This window comes from Perissodus microlepis, chromosome 18, assembly GCF_051167445.1.
Source record: "Perissodus microlepis isolate ML-2025 ecotype Zambia chromosome 18, ASM5116744v1, whole genome shotgun sequence".
In the NCBI taxonomy this organism is placed as follows: Eukaryota; Metazoa; Chordata; class Actinopteri; order Cichliformes; family Cichlidae; genus Perissodus; species Perissodus microlepis.
The window spans coordinates 13,317,836-13,341,940 of record NC_140478.1 but is presented as its reverse complement, the minus strand read 5'-3'; the positions used below and the strand labels follow the sequence as shown (position 1 = coordinate 13,341,940).

Genomic DNA, 24,105 nt, shown 5'->3' with positions numbered 1-24,105 from the left:
ATTTTATAGCTAAATATAAAAGATTAAATTGCATTTTAAAAAGTTACAAAAAAATCTAAAACTTAATTTGAGGTGTTAAATTAATTTACTGAGGACAAAACGAGTTTGTAGAAAGAAAGTCACAGTCAGCTAAAGTGATTTCCTGAACTAACTAATTATTGCAGATCGATTTTTGTTGTAGATCTATGGTTAATGGCATGTGGAAACTATAGAGTGTACAAGATCAAGTTTGATTAACAATGCTCTTGGCTTTTCACGTTTGGTTTTAGCCCACACCGAACGGTAACCATATGCAAGAACTTTTTTCATGCAGCACTGTGAATTTTTTTAGGTTCTAGTCAGAATGCATTTATCAATTATAGTGCATGAATTATTATTTTTTTAAGTGGCAAATTACACTTTTTTTTATATACGCAAATCAACCTTACACCAGCACATTCTTGCATCTTGGTGAGCTCATGACTCTTCTGTGGATTTAGGCTGTCTGGATTGCTTCTTTACATTCATGTAATCCCAATCTATCTCCCTTATATGGTGATCAAGGGTCTGTGGGGGGGGGGGTACAGTGGAGAACCGCCTATACATTTGCCTATATTCTTTGCATTGACCTGTATAAATTGACACAAAAGCAAATAAATTACACAAACACTTCAAAAGAAAAAGAAACAATTTATTACATTCTTAAAACCACATATAATGTATCCCATTGGACAACAATATACTGTATATCGAGCTGTGTGACTCTTGGACTAGTAATATACCTCTTGTACATTTTGTCATACAGAGAAAGAGAAGAGAGACAAACATTTTTTTGTTTGAAGTTTTCTTTCTTCAATTAAAAAAAAAAAATAGATCACTGACTTTACAAGACGAAAGTGGAGACACGTAAAGAAAAAAAAAATGTGGAGAAAAGACAAATAAATGAAAATCACAGCAAAAGAAACATTAAACCCCAATAACGAAATTCATCCTGAACTCTAACTTATTTACTTTATTTATTTTTGTAATCCTATGCATCTTAAATTTAAAGTTACAATATTAGGACAAACGGGAAGGGCTTTGACACTTTGTGAGTAACATTCACAAAAATAACTTACGTCCACAGTGATTATGGTTATGCGTTTCATCTTAGGTGCAAAGGTGTGAGGAGTACAAGGCTAAAAGACGACACTGGTAATAAAGGGACAGGAGATCACAGCTAGCTCCCTGAGCAGCAGGCAGCAGGTCCTCGGACTCTGCTCGACAACCATCGTCCATCGTAAGACATTTATCCCCATCTCTATGCTAAAATAGAACCTTTAGAACGTGTGTTATTTATGTACATCAAAAATGTAAACAGTTATGGGTGACTTTTGTGTGACAGGCTTCTAACAAAAGATAGCTCAACAGATTAAATAAAGTCTTAACTGGCATTGAAGCCCAACTCAGGGGGGCAGCTGGTAGCTCTGTCTGGCCTTAGACTAGTGTCCAATGAGAACGAGGAAAAGTATAAGTGCTTCGTAATAAGACAAGTGTCGGGTTTGGGACTACAGGAGGAGAGAGGAACAGCAAATGTACAAAATAATACAGTTGCACCAACCAGCAAAGAAGGTTAATGATACATATTATGGACCATCGTTATCCCGGCCTTTAACCACCTGAAACACTGTGAGTGAAGACAGTTTAGCTGTGTACTGACTGCTGGTTAGAAACGGGTGGGCAGTCCTGGTCTGTCCGCTTGTGTTATGCAGTTCCTGAAGTCGTCAGTTGCCTTTTTGCATTCTCGTTTCCTTACTGTTTATCCTCTTGTCTTTTTAGGCAGAGGGGAGGGCGGAGGGACGGGACACCACAGTGCAAACCGAAAGCTGACAGTTCAAATTCAAAACAATGTTTGTTTCGTTAAGTTCGAGAACACCGCCTCCCCTGCTGTGTTGCATCTGCAGCAAATGTCCAACCCGTCGCTTGGGGTGACGGCCGCGCCTTTGCCCAGTTGGGGTTGTTGGTTGCCGTGCAAACCTGAGAGTATTGTCAGGAGAGGAAAAATCATCCAGGCAAAAAAAATAAAATAAAAAATTCCAGTCCAAATATCAGTTCTCCTCACATATCCATCCGTTAAAAAAATAAAAAATAAAAAATCCTCCTCTCACGTCTTGCTATCCTCTTCTCTCTCCCTCTCATGCCAAACGGAACTCACACATTCTAACTCTCTCCATACACTTATATACTATTATCTATTTACATTCTTATTTAAAATATTTCTTTTATAAATGTGTATATAAATTAAAGATAATTTCATCATGTCCTGTCACTAAGTGGCATTTACAAGGAAGGGGGTGTGTGGGACTGAGGTTTGTCATTGCATTACAAGAGCCTACAAAAAGGCAGCACCAAACACTGTCTAAATAAGTGAGTGAAACTGGTACTTAGCTTTTTGAGTTCAGCCGAAGTTGTGAGTCATGGAGAAAAACCCCCACAAATTTTGACTCATGATCTTGGTCCCTAAGTGATGGTCAGTACAAGGATGCTGTCTGTATGAATACGCGGACGTACCATACTGAGATGCATGAATATCGACTAAGAGCTGCAAGAACAGGGAGACTTGTTACTTGATGCAACTTTATACAAACGCTATTTGTAAAACTCTGTCTCGAAAATGGCAGGGTTGTACATTCTCTGTTGTTTGTTTCTCGCTTGTGCACTGGTGCTTATTGATTTTTTTTTTTTTGTGCTTATTGATGAGGTACATTCATAAATGGTTGGGTGATCCGCAGTGGATCACATGCTGAACATGTGTTAGAGCTTGCAGCTGTTACATGCTTAGTGGGCTGCTGTGGTATTATTATCATTATTATTATTACTACTACACCCATATGTGTGTTGTCAATGCTACAATATGCAGAGGACCGTGAGCATGTGTGGTCTGTAGTGTAAGGTGCTTTTGCCTGCTGGGAAAGTGGAGGACTACTTTGGGATCATGGGAGACGGAGAATTTAAAGTCCTGGATTGTCTCTTAACTGCTGGTTGTGGATCTTAAAAATCCTTACCCTTCTCTGTCTCTCTCTCTCTTTTTTTTTTTTTTTTGCTTCCCTACATCTTAATACACTTTCTCTCTCTTTCTCTCTGTCTTTAGCCTAACTGCCTGTCTAGCTGTCGGTGGAGTCCGGCAGAGATATCTCGCTGCCAAACACTTCCCGGTACAGTGGTGGGAAACTGTAGGCTGTCTCTGGGTGGACCAAACGGAAAAACTCCAGTTTATCAATGTGGAGGTTACAGATGGACTTCATTACAGGCAGCCTGGACAGCATCTGTGGGGATGAAAAAAATACAAGGGTAAACATGTGAATACGTAACTGTGTGTAATTAAAAAGGGCAACGTTTGCTTAACCTTACATTGTCCAGTTTCTCGTCAGATGCGCCACTCTTTTGTAGACTGTGCTGCAGAGCCAGATAGACTTTCTCCTGGAGTTTCTGAACCTTCTGCCCTTCTGTCAGCCAGGGTCGGTCTACAGAGATGACATTTAGATATTAGCCACCTACAGTGTAGGTTCTAAAGATGAGATTTTAAACTAAAGCCTTGATAGAGATGTGAGGGCTAGCTGACACCATCCAATCGAATAGAAACATCAAGTGTCAGGATTTCTACACCTTCTCTCCCAGCCTGATACTGTATATATCCCCAGGAAACGATAAATACGGTAGATTAAAGCTTCATTTATGCAATTATGTCATGAAACTGTTCTACGCTTTTGTCATCCGAGCAACCCACAAATGTGATGCTGAAGCTGATACACGGATGCATGAAACCAAATTAAGGTTTTTTACTGCAAGTTAGCTTAATAATCAGCATTGCATTTAGAATAAACATCTAAAGCAAAACTAATACATAAATGTAAGTGTAGCCTGTTTTCTGATTATCACTATTATTTTGCAGTCCAATGTGTAGCTCTTTTCAAGCTTGTTTGCTTTTATAAGTGTGTATGAGCGACAAGGAGATGTGCATGAAAGATAATCACCCGGCGTTAGAAGGACAGCAGCGCTAAAGAGAGCCATCTCGTCGTCGGACAGCTGTAGACGGCAGAGTCCTTTCCCCAGGTCAAACACTGCACTGACGAGATCATCACAGCCTGCACACATGCATTGTGTTTGATAAGTTAATTGTCAGAAATAATAATCATAAAGGTAGCACTGCTTAGGGAAACAGGACATGCATAGAGATTGAAGATCTCGGTCTCTCTCCCTGATTTGGAAATTTCATAACAGTTAAATGAGCTGCTTTCTTACTCAGATTACTGTGTATCTGATTTCTTAGAAGTATTTAAGAAAAGGGAAAATCCTTCCCCACTGACCAATCTGTCTTTTAAAATGAGACCTGAGCAGCATTCCTTTAAATGAGTTCATCAAACAGCTCATTGCTGTTTTTAAAGCTGATTTTTCTTCTGTTAGAGCGCACCGGTGATACCGCAGAGGCAAAAATGAGGCAAAAATTGGAAAATCCATCTGCAGGGTTTCAATTAGCCCTAGTTAACGTTAATATCTGTTCTCGTTGTGACGAACTGCTGCTGATAAGAATAAAAGAGAAATAACTATCTTAGAGGAAAAAGCATTACAGTGACAGTTATGACTGTTATGTCATTTATAATAATGATTTGTGTTGATCAATGTAGGGTTTAGGTAACAGGTATAGAGGTGTTGGCTGTATTTCTTACAGTGGGATCACTGGCAGTTTTGAATGCACTAATGGTAGATTTGCATATTGCATTTAGAACAGGTGTTTGATTATAACCTTGCATAAAGAAAAAGAAATGTTATATTTCTGACATTTATTGTATTGTTTTTAATGCTCTGATACTCACCTAGTGCTTTGAAGAACTGAGCTGAAGCAAATTTTCCACTGAAGAAAATGGTGTTGTTGCTGCTGTTGAACGCTCGGCACATACGTATAAGGAGGACCTCCAGGCAGCCTAAAAACAGATTGAAGGACGGCATATATAAGACATTTTTGAACATTTTTAAAGTGTTTTAAAAAGTTCAAAACATTTACAGAAATGCATTGTCAGATATATGCAGGTATTCGGGTAACATAAAATTATGTTTTGGGTTTTTTTCCCCCCAGGATTGCGCAATTTGATGTGTTCGATACAGTGTTCAGATCAGGAGCGTATAGTTTATTCAAACAAACGAACGGGTAGTTAAAACAAAAGGCAAAGGTAGAGTTGGAGACAAAAAAAAACAAAGCAGAAGGAATCACAGTTAGCAGGTTTCAGCCTTTGTTTACTTACGAAGAACAAACTTAGTGAACAGAGTATTTGCGCTTTCATAGACTGTGCACTAACCTGCTTTCAGCAAAATGATCTGATCGTTCTGACACAGATCCATGAAGCCTGCAATACGTTTGGCAAACTCCACAACGTATTGGATTGCGTTGGTAATGTGGTGTGCACACTGCTGCCACATCCACTCAGCAGACTGAAAAGCAAAGTGTGCAAGAAAGAGGAGATTTAAGTTCTAAAAGTTCATCAATGTCACAATGATAATGTGATGGACAGCATCCTGATGCCTAGCCTCCCATTAAAAAGAAATACGATCATTGATGCCCAAATATTAATATAGATGTAAATAGTTTTGTTTTTCTGTTAAGTATAGAAAAACATGCATATTACAGTACATCTTATGGACACATGTGTCTTTCTAATTTTCCGACTGACCATAAAACCACAATATGGATGTTCACGGTTAAGAACATGCCAAGCAATAGTGTGGCTTACAGTGAGTTTTAGATGAGGACTGGGGGTGTATGCCACTGAAGAATAAGCTCCATCATGCTTTGACTATATAACCCATGCTCACTAATAGGATCAGTCTTCTTGGTTTAGGTCTTTTTTTCCCTTTTCCTTATGATCTTCAGGAGGGCACGTGCGGATTATTTACCTTGTTCTGAAAAGTACGCATTTCTTCAGGTGTATATTGTACATAGTTGAATCTCTTCATATCTTCGGCGCTGTACTGACACGTTTCCAAGTGCGACTTAACAATACTCTGAGTGATGTGCTCTGTAAGACAAAACAGGTATATACACACACAATCAGTGCTGTTTATTTGCGGTAGCACCGATTTTGTGCTTTGGAAAGACAGCATTGAGCTCAGCAGAGTTACAGTGTAACACTGGTATTGTTTACACATCTACAGACCATGGCCATGTGACCTTGAATTACTAGATGCTTTGCACCACTCTGCTGTTACTGCTGACTGACCCTTACAGGAGTGTTAATTGCTCATTTCCTCACCTTATTTCCACAGCCGTTTGTCATTTTGCCACCTCCTGCATTTATTATTCACAAGTGGTTTTTTTGGTTGATTTAAAAGTTCCACCAAAACCCCATTTAATTCCTCACAGTCTGTTGTTGCAACACCTGTAAAGTGAAATGTGTTCACACTCAAGGTCTCCGGAGACCCGAAACACACCCATCCCTTCATCTGTTGCCGTTTTTGGAGAGATGATGTACTATATAGTTTGACTATTATTATTTTTTTGTGTTCTTTATAACACTTGCCAACGTTCTTTGCTTTTAGATTTAGCATGTATGACTCAGATTCCTTTTGTTAACCCTTTAAGACCTACCATAGAACCAAGTCCGCCAGAGCTTATATTATATTTTTACATGTTGTAGTGCCATTTTTGGGAGCATTTCAAGTTGCTATACATCAATACAACCATTATAGCCCAGATTTTAATAATATGTCTGCATTAAATGCATAGTAATTACATAAATTGCAAAAAAGTGCAATAAACTACAAAAAAATTGAAAATCGTTTTTGTTTTTTTAACATATATTTCTAGTTAGAGAAATTTAAGAGGCTTATCCCTCAAAACTGTAAATACAAAAAAGTTGCACAAAATAGTTTCCCACCACAGGAAATTTATTTTGAGTGTCTTCATAGCTTTATTTTTGAAATACACCAATTTTTATATACTGCAGGAAAAACGAAAATAAATATTATACTGCAAATTTGCAAAAAAGCAGCATATGCATCAAAATAAACTATTTCCAGCAGTGCAATATGAGTCCTAAGCATCCCAGAAACGACACAGAAAGTCATAAAGTCAAACATAACTTTTAAAAACACCAGTATAGGCTCATGAGGCCTTGATGGTAAAAAAAAAAACTACATTTCCGCGAAATGACGTCACTTCCGGTTTCGGGCAGGTAATGGCGGACATGCAAAAGTTCGCGCTGACGTCTATTCCAACGTAGGAAGTGTTATGAACAGCTGATCGGATCGGCAAAGCATGTTTCTGGAATATTATGTTTTTGTTGCTGCAAGCGCTTTTTATGCAGTTTTTGCAAAGCCATATGTGGAAGGAAACTGTGACCTAGGACAAGCTGATGGCATAAGATGTAAGTACAACTCCTCCGGTTTCATATGCAAAAAAAATTATTGCGCTAGCTTACGTGGTTGCAGAGCTACCGGGATTTAAAAATAGTTATGCAAAACAGAGCGTGCCCGCTCCGACCGGTTTTAAAGGGTTAAATCAACCTTTTGATGAACCATGTCCTTGTCCTTGAATTTAATATGATTTTTTTCATGTAGTATATTATACTTATTGCTCAACCCTTTTGCTTGTTGACAAAGAAATACTTTTAGCATTTCACTGTAAATTCTCAAGCAAAACCTGCATATTTTACTTGAAATAATGATCCAGACTGACTCTGCTTTGCTTAACCAGAATCAGTCATAAGCTTCACGAACCATTAAGAGTGACTGAATGTCAAACGGCTGAAAGAAATATTAACGTTGCATGAAAAGCACGCACTAGGAAAATACGGACTTCTAAATCACTCTTCTCTTTTATTATATCCTGTCAAATAAAGTCCTGTTACACATCAGCCACCGCTATTTGACATTTTGAGGTACTCCTGTACACACGGGTTTACGGGTGAATAACAAGAACTTTTTTTTTGTTGTTTATTATATTCAGCACTCACCAAGGTCTGTTATTGAGCAGTCATCAGGCAGCTGGTCCAGCAGTGCATGTGTGTTTCCCAGAAGCGAATGTGTGTGAGAGTGCAGGAGCTGGATGCCATTACTGTCCGCGCCATCCAGTATGGTCTGCTGTGGGGAATTCTGATTGGACAAAGACGAGGAAGTGGAAGAAGAAGACGATGAGTTGGAGGTGTTCCCGGCACTGGCTCCTCCGCCTCCGAGCAGCTCCAGGCTGCAGTATTCGCTGGCCTCCTCGGGTGTCAACGGCAGGTCAAACAGGTCAGGCAGCGCGGCGATGTCATCCAGGTCACTGAGGGTGGAGCTGGAGCCGCCGCTGCTGTAGGACCTGCTCAAACCTTCTTCGCCATCTTCCCCACCGCTGCCACAGACTCCATCTTCCCTGGGTAAGGAAAGAGTGGCAGAGCCCCCGCTTCCAGACCCCACACACTCTTGGGACTTCTGGTGCTTCTGAACCTCAGCGTAGAGGCTGTCACGCTGCTTCTTTGACATACGGCCGAACTTCACCGCTGCAAAACAGAAATACTTTCATTATAGTCGACAAACAAATACATTTTACAGGTGACTGCTTGCTTTATTGCTTGGCTAAATGTACAGTATGTGATTGACTGTCACGTTTAAGCTAAGATACAGATAAAGATTATTTTATGTTGCTGCACAGTGAAAATGGAGTTCATTCATTCCACAGAATAAAATAAGAATATAATAAAATAGCAAATATAAAAGCTTAAATAAAGTTCTGCTGAAAAGATAAAAGGATATTGCACTTTCAATTTTTTTTTAGGTTAATTCAAGAGCTTGTGTAAACATTTCTTCCTCAGTCTAATTGTAGGATATCTTACCTCACTTTGAACCCCCTATTTCTATATATGAGCACTGTATTACCCAGCCCTGGGTAGCAGACACATAATATTTGTCTTCTTTCTGCAACCCACAGAACAGGCCTATATGTGACCAACCCTCTTACAACAGCTGATCTCGATCTTTACTGGTGAGGTCTTCAAATTCCTCTGGCATCAGCTTTGAAACCGATGACACCCACACGCCTTACATGTCACTGAATACACACATATCTCTTTACTTCCCTTATTTAAGCAAGTCTCAGATTAACCAAATAGGTCGTGATGGCTGCTAAAAGCTTAAAGACTGAGGAAGTTGGTAAGGTGGATAAAGTGCATGGTTTTTGCGTGTATTTTTTTTTTTTTTTACCATCTCGGCTCATGCCCAAAGCCAGACATTTCTGTAGGCGGCAGTGCTGGCAGCGGTTACGGTTGGTTCGGTCAATCAGGCAGTTCCTCTGACGGGAACAAGAGTACATGGCATTGTTCTGCTGGCTGCGACGGAAGAAACCCTAAACACACACAAGAAGACAAAATACAGACACTGCGAATGAGATGCAAACATTCGATAAAACAGCTCGGTTAAAGTGAGATTTGATACCAAGGCGTTACTCTCGGCTCACCTTGCAGCCTTCACAGGTGATGACTCCATAGTGGATTCCTGAGGACTTGTCCCCGCAGATCTTACAGGGGATGACCTCGATCTGAGCTGCATTGATGAAAAGAAACATGGAGGAGAGGTCAGAAAACTGCTCCTTAATGTGTCTCAAAATTAAGAGGAAAGCCGTGCTTCACATTAGGCTTTCAGACTACATATTCAGTCATACTTTGGCTTTAACATCCAAACACACAACACAAAAACAGGAAGAAAAATATTTAGTAAGACTTACAAAAATAGTTTCATACAAGTCCATATTTGGCAAAGAAATGCTGTTTTGCGCTGGCTTTCCTTTCTCCTAAATAATTTCCTTATTTTTAGGAAACTCGAGTCCGACATCTGTTGTCCACACAGCCCTACAACTGTTCAAAATCTGGAAAAGTTTTGGTTTCACTCTCAAATTCAATCAGCTTAATACAATTAAAGCTACTCCTACATCTCTGTTCCCTAAGCCAGGCACAGATTTAGCCATTAGACCGCGCTATCCCGATTTCTCTCCCAAACGCACCACTTTTACGCCTTCTGATCTCTGAACTTCTTTGTGTTGTAAACTGCTCGGTACACCATATGATTAACTGAAAACAATGCACCTCAGGCCTTTTCATTGGTATTGGTAAGAAATTATTACCGTATTTTGACGTTGACCCAGACCACTCAAAAACACATCTTGTAATTAGTCCACTGAGTGATCTCCACTATGTAGCACTGGCATCGATTATTTGTTTAATGTCAACAACCCCATAAACAAACCATCCCGCAATTAGCACACAGTGTATATGAGAACTTGCCATAAACTGTGTTTGTCTGCGCCCTGTAAATGGCCCCCATGAGGGAACAGAGTTCACAACCACATATGAAATCACATGACACTTGCACATACGACACATACACAAAGACTCGTTCTCTTTAGGTCGTGGTAAAGACGACAAGCTCTATATCATATGATAGTTACAGCAGAGGTTTTCTGCCTGTACTATCCTAGATTGATTTACAAAATCACCCTTTGTGCCGCGAGGATCACGTATGGAAAAGCACTTAGGGATTGAGAAGGAATTGTTGCACTCTTAGGTACTGGAAAACACAACTTTCCACTTCTTTTTCTAATGATACAGTCGGCTGTCTCTTCTCTAAAACTGTTGACTGAAATACTCCAACTGATCAAGGCAGCTGCAGACATGCAATGGAAAAATATCACCCTCCCTCCCTTCCTTCCTTCTTCTCTTTCTCTCAGGTTCCCCTCCACCCCTCCCTCATCTCACGATTATATAACTCCTGTCTGTGAGCATTCCTAACAACACTCATTCAGCACGCTCACTCTAGCAACACTGACAACCCGCCCTGCTCAGACTCTCTTTCTCCCACTGGCTGAGCTGCATTAGCAGCTTCTTGGTATTGGCTGAGTCATACGTCACTCGGGCGATGTAGCCTGTCAGCCCATGTGGACGGTCTGTCCTACTGACACACTTTCCCACTGCAGGGGGAGAGGGAGGCGAGCGCGATCCCGGCGCTGCGGAGCAGTTTTAAGGTGGAGCTGAACAATGCTCAGACTTCGCCATAAAACATTTCCCTGAAGGCTTGTGGCCTGCATTAGCACACTGGCTTGGTTGCATAACAGCCAAATTTAACAAGAAAGGCAACGATATCAGGCCTAGACAAACTGCACATTACCTAATATCCAACACAGGCCTTCACAGTTTTCTCCTACTTCTGTATGGATTAATTAGGGCTTCACCTTGCTTTTATATTAAAGATAAACTACATTTGCTAGAACTGTGATTGCCCTCTCTTCCTGTCCCTGGCTGCTGTCCATGCAAACCATACCATTTCTGAACTTGAATGTCAGTTATTCAGCCCCCACTCCTCTCCCAGGTCTTTGACATTGAGCTTCTGCTTCTATTCCTGTCCTGTGCTGAGAGCCAGAATAACACAGATGCCCAGCCAGCCACCCCTGTTGCTACAACCACACATACATACTTTCATGGGCCTCTTTTCTGAATCTGTGCAGACATCCAAGAAAAACCAGAGACAGAAACAGATGCATCTACTATGTTCCCTGTTTTAAAGTCGCTCTGAATAAGGAACAGCCATGCAGTTAAACTGATTAGATAGAAAACAAAATCTATACAGAAAATTAAGAGGCATGCCTTACAAAAGAAGCAGTCGGTGGAAAAATAGGTTTTCAAATAGCAGCTATTTTAATTACTGGTTAACTTTCTTCTGATTGGCTGGTTAATGTTTGACGTAAAAACACTAGTAGTGATAGGATGGTGAAAAATGCCCTCTCAAATTGACGCATTTAGATTTTGGACCAACACTGTAAAAGTATTATTTTTAACCATGATTAAAGACTATGAAGCCCATGCATGTATTAGAAGCCATTTTGTCCTAATTTTTTCAGACTTTTGTGCCTTTAGTGATTAAGGGATATTCAGATGTCAGATAGTTGGCTAATCTTTACAGAATTATTGCTGTTATCTAACAACCTGATAAAAATTCAGCTGCTTGAAATGCTGATAGCGACACAGCAACAGTGGCCACACTAAACTGCAAAAAAATCCAAACATGTACCTTTAACCCTGAAAACTAGTCTGAAGTATGTGACCTTTAGCACTCTTCAGACAGCCAGCTCTCCAAAAGGATCAAGGTAGTTCTTCTTCTCGCTAACATAGCTCATATATCCTGTAGCTTTATTACTGGGTGACACATTAACTTAGTAACAAATGATAACAAATGATGAGAAATGATGAGAAATGACAAATGGCAAACGCAGAGTATTGTTTGAGTACGGCAGGTGTTTCGTCTCTAGGACTTTGGCGCACCCAAACCTTTTGCACAAAATAAACAGGGAACAGACTCTTTAACGGTTCAGGCAAACACGTTGGCCTCACAGTGTTTATCAGGCAGCTAAATGTGTAACCTTGTTATCTCTAAAGAGGCTAATTCAGTAGGGGTGGGGTATGGAGAGGCAAAGAAAGAAACAGGAAATAAAATCACTGACTTTGAGCTTCCAGCAGTTCACTTCTCTGCATCTAACGAGGAACAAACAGTCAGTAATTCACCCAGGAGCCGCCTGCCTTACGGGTCAAATGGTCAGTATGTCAGTAGCTTAATAAAAGAGAAAGCTGAATTTTTACCTTCCACATGTTCCCTGAGACATACGTGCAAGAACACACGCACACATGCCACTTCTCGATGATATAATCATAAAAACGAAATTATAAGGAGGACAATTTGTTTGTGTCGGTTTATTATAAGGGTTAAAATAACAAGTGATACACCAAGATTGATCCTAGTCTTTATAAAAGGTGGCGTGCCTTTAATTCTTTGCTACCTACTCATAATGACTGGCAGATAATACCTTCAACAAAAGGTGGAGGCCTTGTGCTGGAGCTCTATACTGTACATACTGGAAACACTGAGGTGCTTGTTGTATCATGCTTTCTAATTGGGTGTAGGCTTACAGTGTTTCACAGAGCTGTATAACAACAGTCCACTGTGACTGTTCCTTGTTGCATTGGAACTCCATTACATTGGAACCGTCTTAAACAACCTATGTGCTCAATTATATCTCTGAGATATATATATATATATATATATATATATATATATATATATATATATATAAAAACACTGTAAGCCTACACCCAATTAGAAAGCATGATACAGATGCAGATGCATACAGATATATATGTGTGTATATGTGTATATATAGACTGCAGCATGCATTAAATTAACATATACAATCTGGCCACCCGTGCATTTAGCTTACTTTATTTAAAAAGATGCAAAAACAAGCAAGTGGAGGCCCAAGTTGAGGCCCCACTTGGGAGAGATTAGAACAGAGCTAAGAAAGTCACGGACCTCCTACACTGGCTGTCAGCTTATGACACGAGTCTTGTGATCTTTCACTGTCTGCTAGGTTATAAATAAGTGGAACACATTTTGTAGAAGTGCTGTCTAGTGCAGCAAACGAGAGGAAGTGTCAGAAGCCCAGACATCACAACAGGCCAGAGCCCATCTGCATGCCTAAACATTTGGAATGACTCAACACTCTGAAACCAAAACGATTCAAGATGGGATAAAAAAGCAAAAAATGCTGATGTGCTTTTCCAGTGAGGACACGACAGGTTGTGTGACTAAACTACATTTTGAGTGCAGCCAACTAAGAAAGGGCTGTGGATTGTTTACATTTGAATATCCTTCCAGAAAGGGAAACTCCCTCCACCAGATGCCCCCCTTCCCTACCTCCCCACCTCTCTATCTTTTAAGTACAAGAGAAGAAAAAAAAAAATCTTTCTTCCCCTGCCAAACCCCCCCCAAACTCCTTGCAGGTAATCTCCTTTCCTGTACATGATAGATTGTAATCCTTGCTCTGGCCAAAACTCCCAAATTGCCAAACATAAACAGATCCAACCATCAGAACACTATCAGCCTCTTTAAAACAGCTGTAATTGGAGGGGGTTGTCTCATATGCTGCCTTAATCCAACGAGTAAAAAAAATTCATATGAAAGTGATTTGCATTTTTTGCAAATCTGAGGACTAGTTTGATTTCATGTGAAATCGTATCTAACCATCTTTAGTATTTCACTATAAAAGCCCCTTCCCTTTATCACTTGGAGCTGCCCTCTTTCCAGGCCAAGGCCAAGGCCAAGTTCAAGTTCAGCCTGTGTCAGGGAGCGACACGGTGAACATCGAGCCTGTAACCGCACATGAAGCCGCACGTCCGGGCGGCACGACGCTTCCCGGAGCCGCTTCCCCTCCTTCCGCTGTGTGTGCTGTATAACGTTGGGTGACATAACTAGGTCAGTGGAACAGCCAGGTCCGTCTCCCTCTGTAGACTCACACAGTCGGCCATGCTGCCACAGCCACCGCATCACAACAATAACACAACTACACAAACTGCTGCTCAGATCCGTGTTGTAACATCAGCTGTAAAAAAACAAACCACGAAAACAAGCGCATTTGAAGGGCTCTTTTATTTTTCAAATATATGGAAATATTAACAAAATATATGGTTATAAGTTTACAAATTCAAGATTATGTCTTAATTTATTATTATTATGATGTTCGATTGCGTGATTATTGCTAAATGTGGCCTATTTAAGCGTTAGTTTAGCCGATTAGAGACCTGATAAGGTCAAATAACATCTCGATTACATAATTCTAGTTTTGGTTAACAACATCCTCCTTCCACGCCCCTCCCTCTCCTCATTGCATAACCCCAACATGGACGCCCTGGCAAAATTTACAGGAGTCTCAGGTGAGATCGCGCCAAGTTTTCTTATTTATTTATTTAGAAAAGGTAGGTTTGTAAGGTCTGTCACTGCACAAGTTACAAAGCACAAATGCGCATGTGTGCATTTAGGACTTGGTCTGATGTTATCATAATAAGCAGATGCATAGGAAAAAAGAAAGAAAGAAAAGTAAACATGTATAACATTTAGTATTTGTCACGAGTGAACGCCATGCCTCCAGCGCTGTGTCCTTTAGCGTTTGGCGTGCAGCTCTGTGCGCCTATAATCCAGTCATGAGGGATTAACGCGAACTGAGAGGAAAACAGGCGCACTCCTAAATCCCTGTGCGCACACATGTGGCTGTTCCAGCCCGTACATAACCACAAAATACAAAGTTCACCCCCAAAAAACACACGCATTTATTGTGACATATTTTTAAAAAAAAGTAAACTTACCTCTCATTTTGGTGTTTTCTTATTTCTGGAAAGAACGACGAAGACTGGACTACATGGGTTTACTGTAAGTGACAGTGGGGAGAGAGGGGAATACGGCGCTGGAGCCAGAGTCAACTGACTCTGTAAATATTAACTTCGTCCCAGCTGCAGGCAGCTTTCGCAAACCACGGCAGGGGAAAGAAAAAAAAAGCTATCCGAAACTCTTCTTTTTTATCGCTCGGTAAAGTCCGGGGAAAATAAAAGAGTGTACGAAGTCGCTTTGGTTCGCATCGTAACTGTCTCCGCGCACTGGTGAATAGATTTGGATCAACTTTTTTTCCCCTCCTTCTTCTTGACAGAATAGTCCCACGGTGGAAGAGCGGTGCTCGGACCCCCCCTTTTTGCCTCTGTGACTTCTCCGCCTGCTTTCCTCTCAGTCTACCCTGCTAACCTACTTTCTCCAAGCGTGTACTCTCACATGATCTCACTGCCGACAGCTCCTCTCTCAGCTCTCGCGGGGACGCGCAGTCGGGAGCGCGTTTAAGGTGGCTTGGCGTTTGATTCAAGAGTTGTTCCCCCCCCTCCCCCGGACTCCTGACAGCACACAGTTATAGTGTGAGAAATAAATATTATTACCATCCAGCAGGGAAAAGGAAGGCAATTAAACCTGCAGTCAGTTCTGCTTTAACACACTGTTTCCCCTCATATAAGACATAATTTACTGTAACAGCACAGGTTGTGACCTATAAATTAATGTAAATTTAATACCTGTCTAATCAGGCTCTTGCTGAAGATGTAAACAAGCGTCATGATGCTATCAAAAGGCTGTTGTTTACCAGAGAGTACTCCCCCCCTACACACACACACACACACCATTTGTTGCATATTTTCCAGATTTGCATTAATGGTGTATGGAAATGTGGCCTCAATGAAATGCAAAAATGAAAGGCTCAAAGTGAATATTTCTCCTGGAAACAAGCTTGATGTTCAAGCTGATAAACTAATAATCAGTTGGGTGCTCATTGAAGAATAAAGTAAGTGACTCCAGCTCCTCAAATATTGGTTTCACGGTTTAAAGCATGAATAAAATCGCACTATTTCTCCACTGACTCAACTTTTCCTAATTGTACAATGCCTCTTCTATTCAGCCTCTGTGCTTATGTCACCTTTTGCAGTTTTTGTCCCATTCCTGAACATTTATGAGCGACCTTTCTCCTCAAAGAGAGGGAGGGGGGAAACAGAGGGGTAAAGTGGATTTAGATTATTGTGACAAGGACTGATTGACTTTGTGGGTCTGTAAAGTATTTATTTCAGCTTGTGCACTCAGATGAGCTTTGTTGCTCAGTGGTGTTCATCTGAATTTGGAAGAATAGATGGGAAAATATTCCTGGCTGTTTTCCCGGTGATTGCTCACCATCTCTCAGTGTATTCTCGGTGGAACTGAGCAAAGTTTAGACTCAGTAACCTCAGGTTTGCTTTGCAAAAGTCTGGTTCCTGTTTCGTGTTCATATTTCTGCACTGCACATGCAAGGGCATGCAATAGAAACCCTGTTATCGCATTTGCGTCTCATTTATTTAATCTCACTATCAGGTCTCAACATCGCAACAATTTTTGTTGCAGATGCATGTGTTATTCTGTTGCTCTTGTGAATCGTTTGTTTTCTCTGTCTTTAACTGATTAATAACAATAAAAGGGATTTGAACTCTGATGAATATGCGTGCTTGGGAAAGTATGAGCCTGTGGGTGTTAATGAGGATCTGGGAGGGTGAAGGAGCAGGAGGAGTGTGTGTGTGTTGCCGTAGCGGGTGGCCTTATGATGCAATGCGCTGGCATCACTGTTATGAAACAGCATGAAGGCAGAGATTACTCAAACTAGGTTAGTGGAGCAGCTGAGCACAGAACACCTACAGCAACAGATTTTTTTTATTTTTATTTTGTTTCCTTGCTTTCCTCTATACACAGACACACACATACAGATGTCCAGAGTCATTTATTTTTTCCTCCAGAGATCCTTTTCCTCTTCCCCTTCCTTGTTTTTCGTATGTTATCTTTTTTATTTATACACTTCCTCGTCCTAATCGGTATCAGCCAGCGTGAAATAAATTCAAACTCCTCAGTATTTTTAATCCTTCACTCACGATAAATATCCTCTTCTTTGTGGCACAGTTTTTCTTTTTTCGTGTCTTTCGTCATGCGTGCATCTCCTCCAAAGCCCCCCCTGTTCTGTGTTTCCCTTGACAACTGCAGCAACACTTTGACCTTAGCTCTTACGTAACGGCTGTGCTGCTCAGTTAGACAGCAGAGGAAGCAGAAAGAGAGACAAAAAGAGGGAGAGAGAGGGAGTTAGTGGGAGGCGAAGGGGGGCTTCGGCATTGGCTCTTATGTGGCAGACATTTTGTTGATAAAGTAAGAGGTGAAGAGGGAAGAGGCGCGGAAGAAGAAGAGCTTAGAGCTGGAGAAGACTTTGGAAGGTTGCCAGGAGAAGCATAACAGGATGAGGGAGCAGATGGGGAGGCCGGCAGAAGTCATATATAAATGGATGGATATTTATATCAGAGAGGTATAGAAAGGAGGTATGCAGAAAAATTGGCTCTCTGAGATGAAACAGGCTGTGAAAGAGCCCTTTGAATAATGTGTATAAGAACGTGTAGGATGGGGAACTATAGCTAAACACATGGAAAAGCAGTGTAGCTGCTTTTAGTTCAGAGTAATTGATTTTTCACATTTTTCCACCACCTACTGAATCTGCGCTTGCCACTGAATCTTTGAATCTCAGGCAAGCAAGCCTTTTTTGTCATACACAAGGTCTTGTTGTGAGGAATGGAATAAGGTTTCTCCTGACTGCCATCAAAGCCGGTATAACCTCGTGCCTGCCCAGGGTTGAATTTAAAGTCCTCTCACATCAAAGAGTCTTTGTAGGGACGAGGGACCAACTGTAACTGATTGGCTGCACATGGTTTCAATGGGGCCCCATGGGCGATCTCGCTCTCTTTCTCTCTCCTTGTGTTAGCGGCATCACCTCCCGTCGTTCGCGTCTAGCTCCTCATACACATTTATATGCAAACAGGGGTCAGTTTAACCAACATTTTTCATGCACCACATTCACCGCCTTGTGCCCTTTCATTTCCTAATTTGTACAGAAATGCTTTCACCCTCAAGAAGGTTGAAATTTAAACACACACACATGCACACACTCAGTGTGTGCTGGGCTGTGCCAGTCAGTTGGCTGGGATTATTTCAGGTTCCACTGAGCTGTAATCCCTACTTCCCTCATTCAGTTAAGCTCCCTGTTTTCTTCTGTTTCGAGGCTCCGTTAATCCCCCCTCCCCTCCGCTCTAAAAAGCCACGGCTCTGTAATCTGGACTGTGAGCTTTGCTGCGTCACTAGGTCAGTGTGTCAGAGAGAGTGCGAGCGCTGTTCTCTCCTGTCACAATCTACTTTTTTCTCCATGTTTCATACATGTCATTCTCAGTTCTTTTTTTTCCTCCTTTCAGCTCCTGTTACAGCTTTACACTTGTGCATCTGCTTCATTTCGCTCCTAGTTTCCCCTTATCGGTTTCATTTTTTATGTACTGCACAACTTCACAGTTTGATAAAGGCTGCGGGATGAATATTGCGAGTTCAATCATGGGTCACAAGGTACAGATTATCTCACCGAGCACTTCCTCAGCACTCGTAATAGGAGCTCAGGCATGCTGTTTATAGTAGTGTTTTTGGCCTGTATAATAATCAGTTACAATAATAAAAAAAAAAATTCAGTATCTGATTTGAAGGTTTAGCGTCAACGGCACAAGGCTTGTAGCATACAAAGCCGCATTTGAAAACCAAAACGTGACAACATATCCCCAGTGACATTTTGATGCATATTGATGCAGCAGAATGTTCGGTTTTGATCATATTGTCACGTTACGCTTGATAGACCAAGATACTGGATGGGTAGGCTGGTGGTCTGCTGTGGCGTAGCGTTCTCTTCATATCTGTCTGAGCAATCTTTTTCTGTGGCTGGTTCTTCGCTGCACTTTCCTGTGGTGTGCTGCAAGGTTTACTGTTTCTGTTATGTCTGTCCCCCCTTCAAAACATTTTGAGCCCTTTTAATGCCATTTCATGCCATCTTATATGCAGATGACATTCAGTTATATATATACATATCTATCTAGCTAGCTAGCTATCTAGCTATCTAGCTAGCTATCTATATATGTATGTGTCTTGTAAGCTGTCTTGTATCGTCTTGTAAGCATCAGGATGTTTCAGAGTTAAAGATCTTGTGTGTGTGAGACTCTAATAAACGTTAATAATGAAAACACAGAAGTCTTTGTTCATGCCACCGATAGATTTGTGGCTTGCGTAATAGAAACTCGAGCCTTTTGCTAAATCCACCATCACCTCGGGGTAACTTTCGATTCAGCTTTTACTTTGGATGCTCAATTTGATCAGTTGATGGGTTTTTTTGTGTGCCTTCATAATTATTTATAAAATAAAGAAAAGACCAAGAAAAACCAAAATGTTTTACTTGAAGCATTCATGCAACAAGTGTGGAGTAAGGGGGCACAGTGGTGCAGTGGTTAGCAGCACTGGTTTGAGTGCAGCAGCTGGCTGCGGCCTTTCTGTATGGAGTCTGTATCTATATCCATGTTGGTTCTTTCCAGGTACTCCGGCTTACGCCAGAGTCCAAAGGCCTGCGTGTTAGGTAAACTGGTGATTCGCTTGTGTAAATGGTTATCTGTCTATCTGTGTTAGGCCTGTAATAAACTGGAGACCTGAACAGGGTGAACCTAGCCCCTCACCAGATGACAGCTGTGATAGACTCCAGCCTATCCAAGAAAGGCTCCAAGAAAATCGATGGATGGATGAACAGACATTTGGAATACAATATGATCTCATTTGTTGGAACATTTGGTCACTTCCAATGAAACGTGTTGTCACCTAGAGGAAAAAAAAGCAGACTTAATATAGAAGAGATTAGATGAGGTTATGCCGAGTATATTTCCTCAAGAAAAACAAATAACAACAACGTAATAGCCTAGCTTATTTAGTTGTAAATATCTTATGTTCTAATATTAAATTGCATTTCCTGGTGACTCTAAACAAGCAACTCCAAACTTGTTTACTGTACTTTCACAGGCATTTGTCTTATTTTACACATATCTATTCAGTTACTGGATTTCTAGATATTGTCCCAGCACTTTTCATCTTTCTAAAAAAAAAACATCCTGAGATTTTCTCAGTGGATCAGAATTTCATTATTGACCCACATAAACACTCACCAGCAAACGTGGCATGTGCAGCATACCAGCGTGTCTGCTAAACAGGACGCGTCTTTCTTTCACGTTGCTAAATTCAGACATGCCTTCATGGAGAGGTTCTCTATCGTTATTTGAGTTTGTAAACAATTTAACTACACACGCGCGCACAAGCCTATGTTTAAATTTCTCCAGTATGTCTGAACTTGTCTTGACAAACACAATCAGCAGCAAAGCTCTCGTTCTGTCACTCACTGCCTTTTCCTCCACCCTTCCACGTTTCTCTCCTCTTTGTTCTTCACAAAAGCAGGTTCACGTCCACACCCACGAATGCTTGAATAGAGGGAGAACTCTGTGGTGTTGACGCACTCGGACTACTCATGGAACCTCTGATTTAGAGAAGACATCATCCAAACAGTCGACAGCCGTGATTGATTGCATTCGTTCAGATCCACATCTGATAACAGTGGGATTTGGTGGGACGTCACACACTGTCCTGAATCTGTAGCTTGTGTATGTGTTAACAATACAGCTGAGATCTGATGCAAATACAAATGTATAGCATGCAAAGTTGTGGGAAGCGGGAAGAGATGTTACTATGGCAACAAGGTTGTGTTTATCTCCAGCATGAAACAACGTGCTTTGCCATGTGAACTTGACCCAGTTACACCCAGCTCATTGTGACTGCGCACACACTGAGACACACACCAAATGCACATGGATTAGCACATGTAATAGCACATGGACGCTGACAACAGTGTGATATTTCCACCCATGCTAATTAAGGCCAGTGAGCTCAGTGAATAGAAAGAAGCTACTTCTTTTCTCTTCTCTGTTTTCTTTTCCACCTCACAGTGATGTGTTTCCTCAATCACCGATGACCTAAATCTGCTGTGTGCCAACAGGCAGGGCACTACTGGACAACCGCACTCTGCTGCTTTATCTCAGTGTTGTCCTCCCATTTTCTTTCATCATCCCATACTCCCATCAGGTCCTTGCTTCCTTTTCTCTTAAATCCAGCTTCTCTAAGCGCCTCAAATGATCTAATCAGGGGAGAGCGATGCTTTTGTCACTCCATATTATGGCTAAAAAAAAAAATCAGTGAATTAATCTTTTTTTATTTTGCAGCTCATTTATGGTTGTTGGCTGGAGTTTGTGATATTTTCTTGCTTGTGAGATCAGCTCTACACCTACAGATAGCAGGATCTATTTCCTGGTTGTTGTTTACCAAAATACATTTAGGAATCAGGCATGAGTGAGATTGATAATTCAGTTCATATATAACCTCCCAGATGACTCATCGCAGCACAGCAAGCAGAAACGGAGACATCCAGTGTCGGGATTGTGCCATAACAGGCTGGACTTATGTAACACATGGAGTTAGCACTTGTGCTTATTTTGTGATTTCCAGTCCAAACTGTTCGAAGAACGTGTCAGACACATCGCAAGTAACAGGCCGAATATGTTATGGGTTTCACAAGTTGCAGATAAATGCATTCATTTCTATCTGCTATATCACTGGTGTGCACCAGCTGACTTTCTGTAAGAGGATGTTGTTCCCAAAGCAAACAACACTTTATGGTGGCCGCACTGTTCCTCCAAATGTGCAAAAGGCTGATCACAGATTGACAACCCCCACAAACATTATGCAATGCCGGACCATTATGTAATCTGTAATCACAACAAGAAGCCGGGCCAAATCATTGAAACTTTGGCCGATTAGAAGGTCCACATGGTGCAGCTGATTCATCTTGCCCGGGTTGGCATCTATGAAAGTTGTTTTTTGTGCGGCTGTTTTGTTGGATGTGTCAGTCAGTTAATGAAATGGAAGACTGTGCTGTGTTTTTCAGCTTCGGGAGGTTTGCAGAAAGTCTGCATTGCGTCACAGCAGGGAGCAGAGGAAAAAGGAAAGGAGACAAGCAGGAGGGGGAGAGGAACAGGGGCACAGCCAGGGTAGAAAGGGGTGTGTCTTCACTGACCTAGTTAGAGCTGTGGAAACCCCCACCTCCCTGCACTACCCGCCTCACTACTGACGTGTAAAGGGCACTTTCAAACAGTACCAGACAGACAGAAACGAATGCAGGGAGTCAGAGCGAGAGAGACAGGTAGGAGCGGATCAACAGACAGGCCCGTGTGAGTCAAGCAAATATGTCCACAAAATATATCAGATCAAAGTAGATCTGGGAAATATCTTTGTGAAAACAGGATAGGCCTTAAAGGGATTTCAAACGAATTAATGTGAACAACAGACAGCATCTGAAATATCAAACCCCTTCATATCCTGTGCAATATTAGATTTCTCCCGTTGTTCTAGAGCATAATATCTTTAGGGCATAAAGTAGCTTTTAATAAAATCACAAGATTGCCCCCTCCCCCCAAAAAATGTAATAACTGCAAAATGCATACTGTAATTACTGATAAACTACATCTAATCCGACATTTCCTCCGCTTTATAGAGTTCCTCATCTTGTTATGAATGTTAAAGGGTGTTATAATGGGAAATCGTCTGGATGCACTACATTGATTTGCAGGTATTTTACTTACTTAAGCCACTCTATTTAAAAAAGAGGCCCACGGTCAATGCTCATTTAATTCTGATATTCAGGCTTTCCCCTAGGATCACAGTTTAGTTCACAGAGGACCCAGACGGATGGAGCCGATTACTCTTTTTTTTAAAAGCGACTGCAAAACTTTCCTGAAACCAAGCTGCAGGGCCTAAAATAGCTTTAACTAGTAAAAGGACAAGCTCACACTTTGAGCCTCTCTGCTCTGTCATCTGTTTTCTCATTATTTCCATTAAGCCCGTCAAAAAAAAACCCTTTCCAGATTACATTTTCAGTCACTCCATATAAAATCAGTTGATCACTCTCAGTATTTTTCGTCAGTAATTCCCTTCCCTTGGATAAACTTTCAGCCCGCTCCAACTTTTTTTTGTGGAAGTCCAAGTCTAACGCAAAAAATCTAACATTCTTCTAGTTCTAGTTTTCTAGTATTTCGTGCTTTGTCATCATAGTCCCTGAAAAATCATTGACAGGAAGTATAAGCTTAAAACCCACGTTATGAATCAGTCACTCACACCATGACGGTTTTGTATAAAATGTTGCCAGGAGCCAGAATGACTAACATCCTGGCTGTTGCGTGTGTTGCCTGCTGCTAACTAGCACTTCACTGTCCATCGCTGTCTGGACTTGTGCACTAAAACTTGAACTCACTGTGGGACCACAGCTGTATAAAGGATTATAATGATGATTATTACATGCATTATTATGGTTACGGTGACAAAAACACAAACACAAGCACACATATTCTGTGACCAATCTGTGGCCCTGTCTAGTTAAATTCCCATTGACTGTGCGGAGTCTGGCTTACATGAGTGTCACCCTCAGAAACATGTCCTCATCATAGAAACACTTTGATGAGGACATGTTAACAAAATAACTCATGAGCCTGAAGCTGTTTCATCAGGCAGAATAAAGGTAGAAAAAGTCCCGCAGATGTCTTGGTGAGCTCTCAGTCTGTTTCAATGATCTGTGCATGCTCATAAACAGATGTTGAATCCTGGAGTCTTTGGCTGTTGTGCTGTGACTGTCTGCTTTTGACAGCATTTGGAAAAATCATAGGTGGTTTCTGGTTCATCTGCTGACAACAGAAAATGACTTAAACATTTTCACAATCAGGGCTGACACACTGACACATATTTTCCAAGGATCATCGCTTT

At 41.1% G+C, this 24,105-nt stretch overlaps 1 protein-coding gene across 2 annotated transcripts; it reads right to left on the bottom strand.

Annotated features, from left to right (window-relative positions):
- Nucleotides 1-649: 649 nt before the first annotated feature.
- On the bottom strand, nt 650-15,665 carry LOC146367469 (nuclear receptor ROR-beta-like). 2 transcript variants are annotated; one of them, XM_084911418.1, is made up of 10 exons: nt 15,168-15,665; nt 9,443-9,528; nt 9,190-9,331; nt 7,965-8,489; nt 5,908-6,029; nt 5,313-5,445; nt 4,833-4,940; nt 3,993-4,103; nt 3,370-3,482; nt 650-3,284 (listed from the first exon to the last, which is right to left on the bottom strand). In XM_084911418.1, exons 1-10 carry the CDS (start codon nt 15,172-15,174, stop codon nt 3,123-3,125), a joined length of 1,509 nt encoding a protein of 502 aa, XP_084767544.1. In that variant the 5' UTR covers nt 15,175-15,665; the 3' UTR covers nt 650-3,122. The 2 variants fall into 2 exon arrangements, with proteins under 2 accessions (XP_084767544.1, XP_084767542.1); XM_084911416.1 differs by lacking the exon at nt 15,168-15,665 and having other exon boundaries at nt 9,443-9,565.
- Nucleotides 15,666-24,105: the final 8,440 nt, after the last annotated feature.